The sequence below is a fragment of the Neltuma alba genome, unplaced genomic scaffold (genome assembly GCF_004799145.2).
Source record: "Neltuma alba isolate B1F8T4 unplaced genomic scaffold, ASM479914v2 tig00011547_pilon, whole genome shotgun sequence".
Classification (NCBI taxonomy): domain Eukaryota; kingdom Viridiplantae; phylum Streptophyta; class Magnoliopsida; order Fabales; family Fabaceae; genus Neltuma; species Neltuma alba.
In genome coordinates, this window is record NW_021636208.1 from 1 (window position 1) to 13,753 (window position 13,753).

The 13,753-nt window shown below is 31.9% G+C and overlaps 2 protein-coding genes across 2 annotated transcripts; both read left to right on the plus strand.

The window, feature by feature from the left end:
- Positions 1-1,095: 1,095 nt before the first annotated feature.
- LOC114714875 (cytochrome P450 71A1-like) lies at positions 1,096-1,587 on the plus strand. The gene has a single exon (XM_028899658.1). The coding sequence runs from the start codon at positions 1,096-1,098 to the stop codon at positions 1,585-1,587; it is 492 nt and encodes a 163-aa protein (XP_028755491.1).
- Positions 1,588-6,447: 4,860 nt separating this feature from the next.
- LOC114714881 (myrcene synthase, chloroplastic-like) lies at positions 6,448-9,203 on the plus strand. The gene is made up of 5 exons (XM_028899666.1): positions 6,448-6,702; positions 6,834-7,092; positions 7,395-7,770; positions 8,551-8,769; positions 9,134-9,203. The coding sequence occupies exons 1-5, from the start codon at positions 6,448-6,450 to the stop codon at positions 9,201-9,203; spliced, it is 1,179 nt and encodes a 392-aa protein (XP_028755499.1).
- Positions 9,204-13,753: the final 4,550 nt, after the last annotated feature.

Genomic DNA, 13,753 nt, shown 5'->3' on the forward strand with positions numbered 1-13,753 from the left:
TTTTCTCCGACCGTCCTTTAATCACGCCGGAGAAGGCCCATTTCTTTGGATGCACAATGTGATCTTTGCACCTTACGGGGAAGGTGGAAACAGAGAAGGAAAGTCGCTGTTGCAGAATTTCTGCCTTAGCGAAAGTAAGATCCTTTCAGTTCATAAGTGAAGGGGAAGTTGCAGTCTTGGTAATGAGATTCGTGAAGCTTGCAAAAGACACAATGAAGGATCATCGTCTTCTGTAGTATCAGTAAATTTGTTTCAGATGATGGTGGTAACTTCGATCAACATAATGAGCAGATGTGTGTTTGGTCACAAGTATGAAATGGGAGAGATAGTAATGGAAAATGTTGCATCAAATCGAGAGTTCAGTTTTGGAGATTTCTTCCCTTCTCTGTGGTGGATGGATCTTGTTACAGGTCTGCTTCCAAGAATGAAGGCCACTTCGAGAAAATACAGAATTTCATCGACCACATGATTGAACTACACAGCAGCAAGCACATGAATAGTCATGAAAATAACAACTTATTGGATGTTCTGCTTCAACTTCATCACCATCCCATGCCTCACTCTGACCTCTCGCTACTTAGCATCAAGACAATAGTAGCGGTATTTCTCTGTCTGTCTGTCTGTCTGTCTCTCTCTCTCTCTCTCTATATGTATATCTTTGTTGGGGTTGAGGCCTCTAACACGCTCTCTCTAATACGCTTTGTAAGGCCCCAGTTTCTCAAATTTCTTTCTTCTCTTCTCTTGAGCATTAGATTTTTTGCATAAATAAATGACATTTTGATATATGAAATGGTGAAGTTTTGAACTTTGTACGATTTTTCAAACAAAATACGTAGTAATTAAATCATAATTACACAATTTGAGAGTATTTTTCCGTCCATAAATATGTGTTTGTGTTTTTATATCTGTCTCTGTGTCTAATTTACACATCAAAACGCCAGGATATGTTTGTGGCAGGAGTGGACGCAACTTCAACTACAGTTGAATGGCTATGGCGGAGCTGATGAGACGTGGAGGGAAAATGAAGAGAGCACAGGAAGAGGTACGAGGAATGTGGGACACAAACCTACAATTGATCAAACCGATGTGAGTGAGATGAAGTACTTAAAATGTGTGGTGAAAGAAACTCTGAGATTGCATCCACCTGGTCCTCTTTTGGCTCCCAGAAAAACTTTAAGCAGTGTGAAACTAGGAGGGTACGATATTCCCCCTAAAACGAAAGTGCTTGTAAATGTTTGGGCAATCCACAGGGATCCCAAGTACTGGGAAAGGCCTGAAGAGTTTGTTCCAGAGAGATTTGAGAAGAGTGAAATTGATTTCAAAGGCCAAGACTTTGAGCTTATTCCCTTCGGTTTTGGAAGAAGAGGGTGTCCTGGACAATCCTTTGGGATCGCTTCAGTTGAATATGCTCTTGCCAATCTCTTATACTGGTTCGATTGGAAGCTTCCTGACGATGGAACATCTTCCTCTGCCATGGACATAGATATGAGTGAGGCAAGTGGCCTTGTCGTCTCCAAGAAGATACCACTTCTTCTGCAACCAATCCCGCACCCTACCTTTGTCCCTGAAACTTGCGACACTGCTTAAATATCTTCATCATCATCGTCATCATTTTCGCTTTTCTCTCAGTTTGTTAATAAATGATCTTGCGTGCCTTGTATCTTTAATTTACTGAGTCAAGATCTGTGTGCATGCATGCATGAGTTTGTATCGTAGTTTATTTTTCGTTTATAATTAGGATGGAATAAGTCAGGCCGGGCCTGTTCCAGCCTTTAACAGGCCTGACTTGTGATGAGGTCTATTGGTCTGAGCCTAGCTTGCGACTTATGAAAGGCTTTTTGTTTGGCCTAAACCTGGCCTGTGACTTGTTAAAAGGCTTGTTTTTTTAACAAATTTCAAACACATATAAATCAATTCAAAATTACAATAATTCAACCTGATTTATCTAAATACAAACAGAAAATATAAAATTACCAAATTAACACAATTTATAAAACGTGTTCCCTTAGGTAAAAAAAAAAAAATCAAATATGAAAAATTATTAGAAAACATAATTTCACTTTGGTATAAAAGTATCACTTCATCCCATCTCTAGTATAAAAATTAGTGATGACTAGATCTAGTTTAAAATATGAAACGTTGTTAATCCCTTTTATATTTTAAATTTATCATTTGTTCAAACTAATTTACTAGCAAAATGATATTTGATCTTGTTGTTACACATGCTTGTTTTTAAAAAGATATGTTACATTTATTATAATTTATTTATTTATTTAAATTAATTAAGCAACTATTATGATAAGAATTAGATTGAGCACACATATATACAGTCTAAAACATAATAGGTTAGTTATATATATATATATATATTCTATATAAGATTAATATGAAAAGCATGGATCAAATTCTTTTATTTTTTTTAGTGCACTCATTTTTTCTTTCTCTGTCCAAATATGTGTCATTATTATACATACATCAATTATTTTTATTATAGAGAATGGAAATAAAATGAAGCATGCAATAAGCTCTGAATAACATATTTATGTGGGTGGAGTTTTCTTAATTAACCAATCAAAATAGAAGATTTCCTCCTGTTCATTTACAATTTTAATCTAAAAAAACAAAAGATGACAGGCACAGACCACCTGACAGGCCTAATAGGCTTATTATCAGGCTTGACCCTAGTTGATAAAGTAAACAGGCTATTTTACAAGCTTGAGTTTGTTCTGATATTTAAATAGGCCAGGCTATTTATAAGGTGGCCTCTAACAGGCCGCTTGGCCTATTTCCAACCCTATTTATAATGCTTGTTACTTGCCAAAGATAAGGTCCACTCGAAGCCTTTGATTTAGCTATGTGAAGAAGCTCCTTTTGACATGCGGGGTGCATACACACAACCTCTGATCCTTAATATTAATATAAAACCTAATTAACTAATTTGAAAAAAATTAAAAATGTTATTAATTACTTTAAACTATTTATATTATTGTTGTTTTCTCCCAAACTAACTCACTTCATCTATAAATTGATATATAATCTAATAATCGATATAAATATTTAAGAAAGATCACATAACATATGATAAAATTTAGTAATTTTCTAATCTCTTCAAATTAATTAACTGAATCATGTATTAAAGACTAGAGCTAGGTAGTATAAAGAATACCTTAGCTATGCATGCATGCATGTTGCAAGTGCTTTAATGAATGTGGATTAACTATAGGATGCCCAACTAATTAATTTGTTATTTTGAAGGATTTTTCTCTTGGTGGCCTAATCATCGCGGATAATGAAAATATGAGCTAATGATTTGTAAATAATAGTGCTTGATATAAAATTTCCTTAATTATCATATGTAATACACTAGTGCAGAAGGACCTTTAACACCGGTTAAAAAAAACATTTTTACATCGGTTTCACAGGGTCTGATTGTTTAGCTAGTGTAGAAAATGATATTTCTAAACTCACTGGACTCACAACCAGTCTAGAAAGTTTGTTATTCTTTTTTAAGCACAAAAAAATAAACAAACTTTCTACAAATCATATCATTTCAACTAAAAAATATGATACAATATATAAAAAAATTAAAGGGAATAACTAAAATTCTATATGATGATAAACTAGTAGGGGAACCAAACCTACTAAAATATATTTGTGTAAACACAAACGCGAATAGAACAAAACTCTTCAATTTTTGATTTCTGTCCCACAAATCTGATTGATTAACGGTTAGCAGTTTCAATGCGTAATTTTTCTAGCTAGTAAATATGGATATAAAAATATAGTTTAGACAATAAAACATAACCGAGCCTTACACATAATATTTTGACATCGAAGAACATATCTAGAAGCAGAAAAGAACAAACCAAGCAGCAAAACATATTTCTATCAAAACACCCATATGCAATGCATTATTCCAGAGCAAACCCCGCAGGAGAAGAATTGGAAAATGAGAGAACTAAAGTTTAAAAGGTTAAAAAAAATTATTTACAGTATAAAGTTTAGGAATATTTCATATAATTTAGCTTAATTTATATGAATATGTACTCCATTCTCCTGCAGACAATGTGCCTCTAAAAATTTCACTGAGTCGTAAAATCTGCATTAAATCTGATATGTCTATAGCTATACTCATGAAATTTTTTATTCACCAGATAAATAACTTTTAAACTAAGTTACTAAGAATGATGAAACCAAATATCTATATTTGCAAGACTATGTACACGTATAGACAAGTTTTCCAATAATTGGTGCGCAGATTGCAGAGGCAACAGGTCTAGATTTCTGACACTAGAAGGTAGGAAACAGATGAAGATTCGGATACTTTTAATTTGTGTAACTGAATGAAAGATACATCTCATTGCATGTAATCTTATTCTTCTTATACACTTGTTAAATTATTTAAATCAAATTAAAATTGTTAAATCTTTTTGTATACATTTGTCAAAGTGATTCCCCTCTATGAAGACGCTTGTCATTGTGCATGTAATCTCCTTTGTGATGTTATGCATAGTGGGTATTCCTTGCATGGTCATATAGTAATGTCTCAATCAATATCATTATCACACTTTATAAATATGTGTGGTTTAGTCCCCACACTAGAAGACTATGTGTGTTTGATTCCTAGTTAGGAAGAGGATTTTGACATCTTGCGAAGCAAATTTTTTTTTCCGGGAGAATTACTATGAGTCTTAAAAACAAGAATGTAATTGTCAAAATGTTATGATTGACAAATAAGTCTTGCACTGCAATTTGTCATTATATTTTGTTCAATTGTTATGAAATTTTATTAATTATATTCTTTCTATAAAACTTTGTAACAATTCTTTCCTTTTTTGGATAAAATTATTTTCATTCCAAAAGAAGATTCAACAATAGTACATATAAATTAAACACTTTTGATGCTAAAATCTTTTAAATACACACACGCTTTGAAAAAAAAAAAATACAAACACGTATAGACAAATTGTCATATAGTTGCATGTTGCAGAAATTATGGGAGGAGCATCGAGCCTAGCTAGAGATTCCTGACTCTCTAGTATCCATTGAATGGTCCATACGTCTTTATTTGAATTTAATTTCTTCTTTTTTGAATAGCAGGTATGATCCAACACTTGTCAAAAACTGTTATAAGAGTTTTGTTTTTGATAATAAGTGTCGTAAGGCTTTAATGAAACAAAGAAACAATAGTAACTACCTTCTTGTACTTTTATAAGATATAAACAGTTGAATTAAATAGATTAAGAAATTAACTAAAATTAGTTAATGTAATAATGTGTAGGAAATTTGAGAGAGTGTGTGTGTGTCCCCCCCCCCAATGCACCTTTATTTATGAAGGGGGTGAGTGGTAGATATGTTTTATGTATATTATTTGCAATCTTTAATATAAGAACTGGTTGACTAATTTGAGTTAATGAATAAAATTAGTTAATTTAATTGTTTGTAATATATGTGTTGTCTTTTCTAAAATACTATTGCTAATCATGTATATAAGCTAAAATTACCATTTGATAAAATATTTAACTTGTGTAATTACTACAAGAACTACTTTAAGAAAAAAATAGATAAATATGAGATTCCAAGTTAATTAGAACCTTATACTAAAGACCAAATTGAATATCAAACTAGCTTATATATATATATATATATATATATATATCATTTAGAAGCTAATAAAGGTTGATTCAATAATGAAAGTTGCATCGATCCTTGTAAGTTCTTGGAATCAATCAATTCATCAATAGCAGGAGCAGGGCTAGAGATTTCTGACTCTATATATAGGAAACAGATGAAAGTTTTGGATAAATTTCTAAACATGCATGCATGCAAATCTGTCTCCATGTTGAATTGAACCATAAATGCTTGTTGGGAAAAAAAAAACAGATGATAGATGCTTCTCAGTGCATACATGTGATCTTATTCTTGTTCTTTTTTTGAATGACAGGTATAATCAAGCACTTGTTGAACATGCATCTAATCTCCAATATTTTTTCCAACTAAAAGCTTGCCGTTTGTTATATATAAACAAGTATATGTGAACAATTAAAATTTCCTGAAGCTTAATATATACAAATTAAGAGTTATTTTTGAGCTCGTGATTTACTAATCTAACCTCCCTAACTCAAGTCCGCCATCAGTCTTAGTGAAAAAAATATGCTATTCAATATGGTCCATAATTAAACTTTCAAAAGACATTTTAATTTTTAAAAAAAATGCTTCATTATTCTTTTTCATTTTATTCTATATATTAAACATTCTATAAGATTTATTGATTGTGTTCAAAAAGTTTACTTTTGTAATTTTTAATTTATCCACATTTTTATTATTCCTCTTTTCTAATTGCAAAAACTTATTACGACTTTATTATTTACATATTTTGCCCTTTATATATGGATGCCTTGAGATATTGACCATCACCTTCAACCTCGTTTTCGAACTTCCAACGATATGGCTCTTCATCTTCCCCAGGCTGCTTCTCTCCCTTTTGGCTCTCTCACTAAAATGCTTCCTCTGAATAAAACATCCTCTTCTGTTTCAGCCATATCCAAAAGCTTCAATGCTACTACTTCTCTTAAAATCCAATGCAAGGCCCCATCAGTTATTGTTTCTGATCAAAGCCAGCAAGTTTCTCGTCGATCTGGAGACTTCAAGCCTGATGTTTGGCACTACGACTATATTAAGTCATTGGACAATAATTATAAGGTTTTCTTTAACTTATTCCCAACTTAATTATAACTAAAGACAAAGATTATGGTTGGTAATTTAGTTTCATTTCTTCCTAAGATTATTTCAAATCAAGTGATCATTATATTAGTTATCAATGCAACATGCAGGAACATGCATATGAAGAAGAAAGCAGAATGCTTAGGGCTGAAGTTAGGGTATTTCTTTCAGACACAGTGAATCCTCTGCAACAACTTGAGCTTATTGACACCTTACAAAGGCTTGGACTAGCTTATCATTTCAAGAGTGAAATAAACAAAATGCTGGAAAATATTTACAGCGTGGACAAGTTCAAGAACAAGCAGAATCTGCATGCCACAGCTCTTGAATTTCGACTCTCAAGGCAACATGGCTATGATATACCTACAGGTATAATATTTACATGTGAGGATCAATTGAGGAGATTAAGAAAGCTAAATAAATCACTTTAAAGTATTTTTTTTCCAAATTAATTTACTTGATTTATAAACTAATATAAATCTAGCAATACACATAATATCTCATATAGATTATGTAACATGTACCATAATTGAGTCATTTATTTAGCTTTATTAATCTTGTCAGATTAGTCAACTGGGTCTTATATTAAGAACTAAAGATAGTATAAAATTTCACTTTTGCACTTATATGAATGATAGTTCTTAAATTACTTGAACTATTTGCTGCTGCAGATGTGTTTGATAGCTTTATAAACGATGAGGGTGATTTTCAAACGAGTTTATCTCAGGATATTAAGGGAATGCTTTCATTATATGAAGCTTCATTTCTTTTAATGGAAGACGAAACTATTTTGGAAAAAGCTACAGATTTTACCTCAAAGTCTCTTAGAGATTTTATGAGCAGGAACCCTGGACATGAACTGACATCCCAAGTGAAACATGCTATGGAGGTTCCATTACATTGGAGGCTACCAAGATGGGAGGCTCGTTGGTTCATTAGTGAATATGAAAGAATGCCTAATATGAATTCCAACTTGCTTCAGCTTGCCAAATTGGATTATAACATGCTTCAAGCCATGTATCAGGAGGAAGTGAAGTCCAATATAAGGTACAATATACATGCTACTCCTTTCTATCATTATTATAAGCATTTGATTACAACTTTACATAAATTAATGAAGTTAATTAAAATTAGTTATTTCTTATAAAATATCAAAACTATCATCAATAAAATTGATTAGCTACAGGAGATTGGTTTTAGTTCACAAATTTTATAATTAGTTTGGGATGCTAGGTGAAAAAAAAAATTTCAGACAAAACATATTATATATAAAACATGTTTGTAGTCCTCATAATAGAGATTTGAGGGAGTAGTAAAAATCTAGACCATTCGAATTGAAATCACTAAAACGAAATGGGTAATTTATGATATAAAAATCCCTCTTAAACAATGAAAATTCGCTACACAAACTGTTTTGCAATGAACTATTTTGTCTTTAGTTAAGGAGTTAATTTTTTTTAACAATTGTTTTCGTGAAAGATTTACAATAGATTCATGAATGATTTATAATTTTTTTTGCAGTTGATAAATTATTTTTGTACTAACATCGTTGTAATACCCTCTAACAAAAAGGGATTTTCTAGTGAAAAATTCCGCAAGAAAAATCTCAAAAGTATGAGAGAAAAAACTTGGACAATCTAGAAAGAAACGTTTCTCCCAAATTCTAACTATATGACTTTGGATACTATTTTTATTTGCTTGATAACATGGATACTCTTTTTCAAGCAACAATGTTAGCAGTTTCGTTTAGTAAAATAAGATAACTGATCAGTTAATATGGACAACGTAAATTTATACTGATGCTAAATTTTTTTGTTTCATTTGAAGATGGTGGGAGAGAACTGGTCTGGAAGAGAAGATCAATTTTTACAGGTGTAGGGTGGTGGACAACTATCTCTGGGGCTTAGGAATGAAGGAAGAACCACATGTTGAAAAGTTAAGAAGAGTTATTGGAAATCTTTGCGCCATAATAACCTTGACCGATGATATGTATGATGTTCATGGGACTTTGGACGAATTAGAGCTCTTCACAGAAGCTATTCTCAGGTTTGAATTTTAATTGCTTCATTCATCATCCCTTAAATGATGTTAAAGATTGTACTTATTTTTAAGAATCGATTAATCTTACTAATTATCAAATTCTAGGTGGGATGCAAATGACTTAGACAGTCTCCCAGATTACATGAAAGTGTCATTTTTTGCAATCTATAACCTTGTGGATGAACTTGCTTCTGACATTCAGATAGAAAAAGGGCTCAATGTCTATTCATACCTAAAAAAAGGGGTATGTATGTGTTAATTATTTGTTTTATTATACTTGTTTCTACGTACTCTCTTAAGTGTCTTGTTATTATCTATAATACGTATGATATTAATTATTACATTAATTTAACCTAATTAAATATTTCAGTGGCAAGATTTCTGTAAGGCATTTAGGGTTGAGGCCAGATGGTACCATGGTGGAAAAACGCCAAGCCTGAAACAATATTTGGAAAATGGATGGGTTTCAATTGGAGGGCCTCTTTTACATTTTCATGCTTATCTTTTGATGCCAAATAATCGTATCAACGACCGGGACCTGAACTTCATTTCCTTACACCAGCATTCAGATCTACTTCACGTATCAGGACTTAATTTCCGCCTTCTCAATGACCTCGGATCATTTAAGGTATCGATGAAACAAATAAGGCAAGGGACCTCTAATGCCGTACTCTTTGATGTCCCTTATAAATGTTCCAACCTCCAAAATATTGTTTTAATTTTTCTGCTAATTGTTAGATTCTACATAAAAATAGTTGGCATTTTCATATCTTATTGGCATAAAATGATGCACAACTTTAGAGTTTTTTAAGAAATCATAAAAATTCAAAACTACACTATTTTACGTCCATAAGATATCAGTGCCACTTATTTCATGTAGAACCTAAAGATCAATAGAAAATTAAGAAAACAATATTTAGAAAGTTGGGACCTTACAAGGCGCGTTAGAAGATGGAGAATCAGAGACTTCTTGCCCATATATAGTGGATTCCACCTAACGGGATATAAGAATTGTTTTTGCTGTTGTTTTACCTATAAACACACAAACAAATTCTTTAATATGTATATATATGTGTCTAACTTAGCTCGAAATTGATGCTTAGCGTGAGCTAGTGACAGGGGATGTGCCCTCGTCAATTCAGTGCCACATGAATGATAGTGGAGTTTCGGAAGAAGAAGCCATCAAACACATAAAGGGTCTGATATATAAAACATGGCAGAAGATGAATCAACAAGTTGCCACATCTTCATTTCCTCGCGATTTCAACGTCACAGCTTGGGAACTTTCAAGGACGGCAACTTTCTTTTACTATTATGGAGATGATACCTACACTGTTCAGGATTCTGAGTTCAAGGATCGTGTTCGTTTGTTGCTTTTTGAGCCCTTTCCCATCACTTTTACGTAGGTGTGATAATATTTAATAAGAGTCTTTGAAGCTAAACCATGAAACAATAACTTGTGTATGATATCGTGTATGTAATGAGATCCAGCTCCGGTGTTTTAATTTATTGCTGGCTTGTTATTTTTAACATTGTTCGAGCAGCATAGAGACAGCAAGCTGATCCTTTGCTGCCAAGACTGATGAGAGAGGGAACCGATTTCAGTACTTATCGCTAACTATCATGAGATTTATATTATTCAGGTACCATTTTAATGGTCTAAATGTAAAATTATTAACTGATAATTTTTAAATTAATTTTTTTAAAAAAATATTAACAAGTAAAAGAATATTTTTATTTGAAATTCTGTATCAGGTAAATTTCTTTTTTTTAAAAAAAATTAAATTTTTGCCTCCATATCAAATGTGGACTATTCAAATTAATGACAAGGGCATGGGTCACACTGTCGAATCAAAGTCGCATTCACGCCTCGGTTGCTTCACGCACCAAAGGATATAAATTTTAGAAATACAATGGATAAATGTTACTCCTCTTGTACTTAATATAGGAACTAATTGAGGAGTTAATGTTGGTCTTATATATATAACCTATTTTATATCTTTATCAATTTTTTTTAAAATTAACCCTATTAATATTCCTCCAATAATAATCAATTAAGAAAGGGAGGAAAGGAATTAAGAAAAATACTTAAAGTGTTTTAGAAAAAACATATCACATTAATCAATTTAACTAACATCCTTAATCTACTTAAATTAGTTAATAAGGTATTACATTAAGGAGAGAAGGAGTATTACCCTTATAATTGATAAATATTTAATGAAAGATAGAAAATAGAAAAGAAAAAAGACAATCAAGCATCATATATAAATATATATATAGCATCCTTCACACACTGAAAAAATTAAAAATATACTTAATATGGGATTGATCTCAATCTGATTAAATATGAAACATATTCTAGGAAATGGACTCAAAAATTAATGAACGAACAGATTCTGAAATTCATCAGAATGCTGGAGAGTGTAGGCATCATCTTCATTAGAGTAATAGAAAGTTGAAGCCCTTGAAAAACCCAAAGCAGTAAGGCTGAAATGGCAAGGGAAGGAAGATATGGCAACTTGTTGATTAATCTTCTGCCATGTTTTATATATCAAACACTAAATGTGTTTAATGGATTCTTCTTCTGAAACTCCAGCTTCATTCACGTACCATTGAATTGCGGATGGCACCTCCCCAATCTTCGCTTCACGCTAAACATCAGTTCCATCATATCCAAGTTAGACCAAAAAGAAATGCGCACTTTATCAAAAAAAAAAAAAAAAAGAGAGAAGGAAAATTTCCTTCGATAGTAAGTTGTTTTTTAGTGCTAATTAATAATCAATAAGAAAAAATAAAGAATAATATTAAAAATTTTAAATAAATTATTAGTGTCTCTTATAAATAGGAACATACAGATTATCCCTAAAAAGATTCTTTTACACAAAGGTATAGGACGTACGGGATGAAATGTATGCCAAAAAGATAGATTAATCTTCCTCCCCTCCCATAAGGTTTACAAAGTACTACCTTAAATCCTTAGTATAAGACCTAGTTAATTAATTTAGAAAGATTAATTAAGAAAGTTATTAAATTACTTTAAATTATTTATATTTGTTTTTTTCTCCAAACTCATTTGTTTCACTTATAAATTGTTATATTATCTAATGATATACATAAGTATTTTAGAGAAATCATAGCATATGCTATAATTAAGTTATTTAATAAATTTCTTATTTTTTGTAAATTAGTCAACTGAATCTTATATTAATAACTAGAGATAGTATTTGTTACCACTCATATCAATCTAAATTAGTAATTTGGTATATAGTGAACTAAAGATCTTTTGTATAAATGGAGGTACCTTAAATGATCCAAGGTCATTAAGAAGACGGGAATTAAGTCCTGAGAAGTAAATTAGATTGGGTATCCAAGCCCTGCTTCTTTATTGGATAATTGGCATAAAAATATAAGCATGAAGATGAAGAGGTCCAGTTATTGTAGTCCATACATTTGCCAAATATTCTTCCAGCCTAGGCGTCTTCCCTCCATGGTACCATCTTGCCTCAATCATAAATGCCTTACAGATATTTTGCCACTGAAAATTTTAATTTAAATTAATGTATAATCATCAACAATATTAAGGTCCACAAAAATATTTGAATTTTCAAAATAAACCCGACAAGGTCATCCCAATTTCCAAAATTCCAAATCAATACTCATGACCAAAATTAGTTTTTGAAATGTTGATGATTTTATATTGTTGTCTTTTTTTTTTAAAAAAAAAAAAAAGAGCAAGCCACCATCGCTGAAGACCCCGCCGCTGGCTTGCCATCAAAGCTATAACTCCAAGGGCTTTTCAGCGACAGGGTAAGCCACCGGTGCTGGAACTTCAATGGTGGGCCGGCGGTGACTTGGATTAGTTTTTGATAAGGGACAATATTGTAAAATCATCAATATTTTAAATTTTCATTTTGGTTGTGAGTATTAATTTTGAATTTTAATATTCGGGATCACCTTTTCTAGTTTTGAGAATTCAGAAGGTATTTTGCTGTACTTGTTCTTAATAATAAAGTATAATGTAATAAGTGCATAAGGCTGTAATTATAGTTGTAACTAACTAACACCACAGATCATGCGTACCCTTTTCTTTAGATATGAATAGACGTTGTGCCCTTTTTCTTTCAAAATATCAGAGGCCACTTCATCCACAAAATCATAAATTGCGAAAAATACCACTTTCATGTAATCTGGGAGATTGTCCAAGTCATCTGCATCCCACCAAAAAGAATCATTATCAATATTGTAAGGCAGAGAAACATTTAAGAGCTCAAATCACTGCAAATCGAAATAATCAAGAGATCTTTGAAATTATAGAAACAATCATTTTTAAAATCAACTTTATTGTCAAGTTTTAGGAGATTTATTTTCACAAAATTTACTACAGAGTACTTTTTACTCAAACATGCTATTTTCTTTTCTTTTGTTGTTCACAAGAGTGTCAATTAGCCCTCTAACTTGAAGGCGTGCTTTATTTTGAGTAGTCATTGACTTAGCAAACTCGATCTGGTACATAGAATACATAATCTCTGTTGTTTTCTTTCTCTTTTCGTCTACCTTTTGATCTGGTACATTGTCAAAGTCTACAACCCCACCATTTTGCAAACCCATTTCCCTCCCTTTCTTCCAACAGAAAGCTTATTTGAGTAGTCATTGACTTAGCACATTTCATTTCTGCTTATCCTCATTCTCGTCCATCCTTTGCTCTATTGTGCCTTGTGCTGATTGTAAGTTAACCTATTGTAATCTTGATTGATCGATAAGTCTCATAATCTTCTTGTCTCATCTCTCAACCTTTCGATTTCTACATTGAAAGAAATTACCATACGTTACTTCTCTCCTTCTGAATTTGTTAGGATGCATAATATGGTTCTTCTTCCTCTCTGATTTCTTGGCCTGTTATTTATGGATTGAAGGAAACTAACTGTGCGCTTCATAGGTTTCTTGATCTATGTGTTTTCAATCTGTTAATCTATGAAAGGAAGGAAAAAGT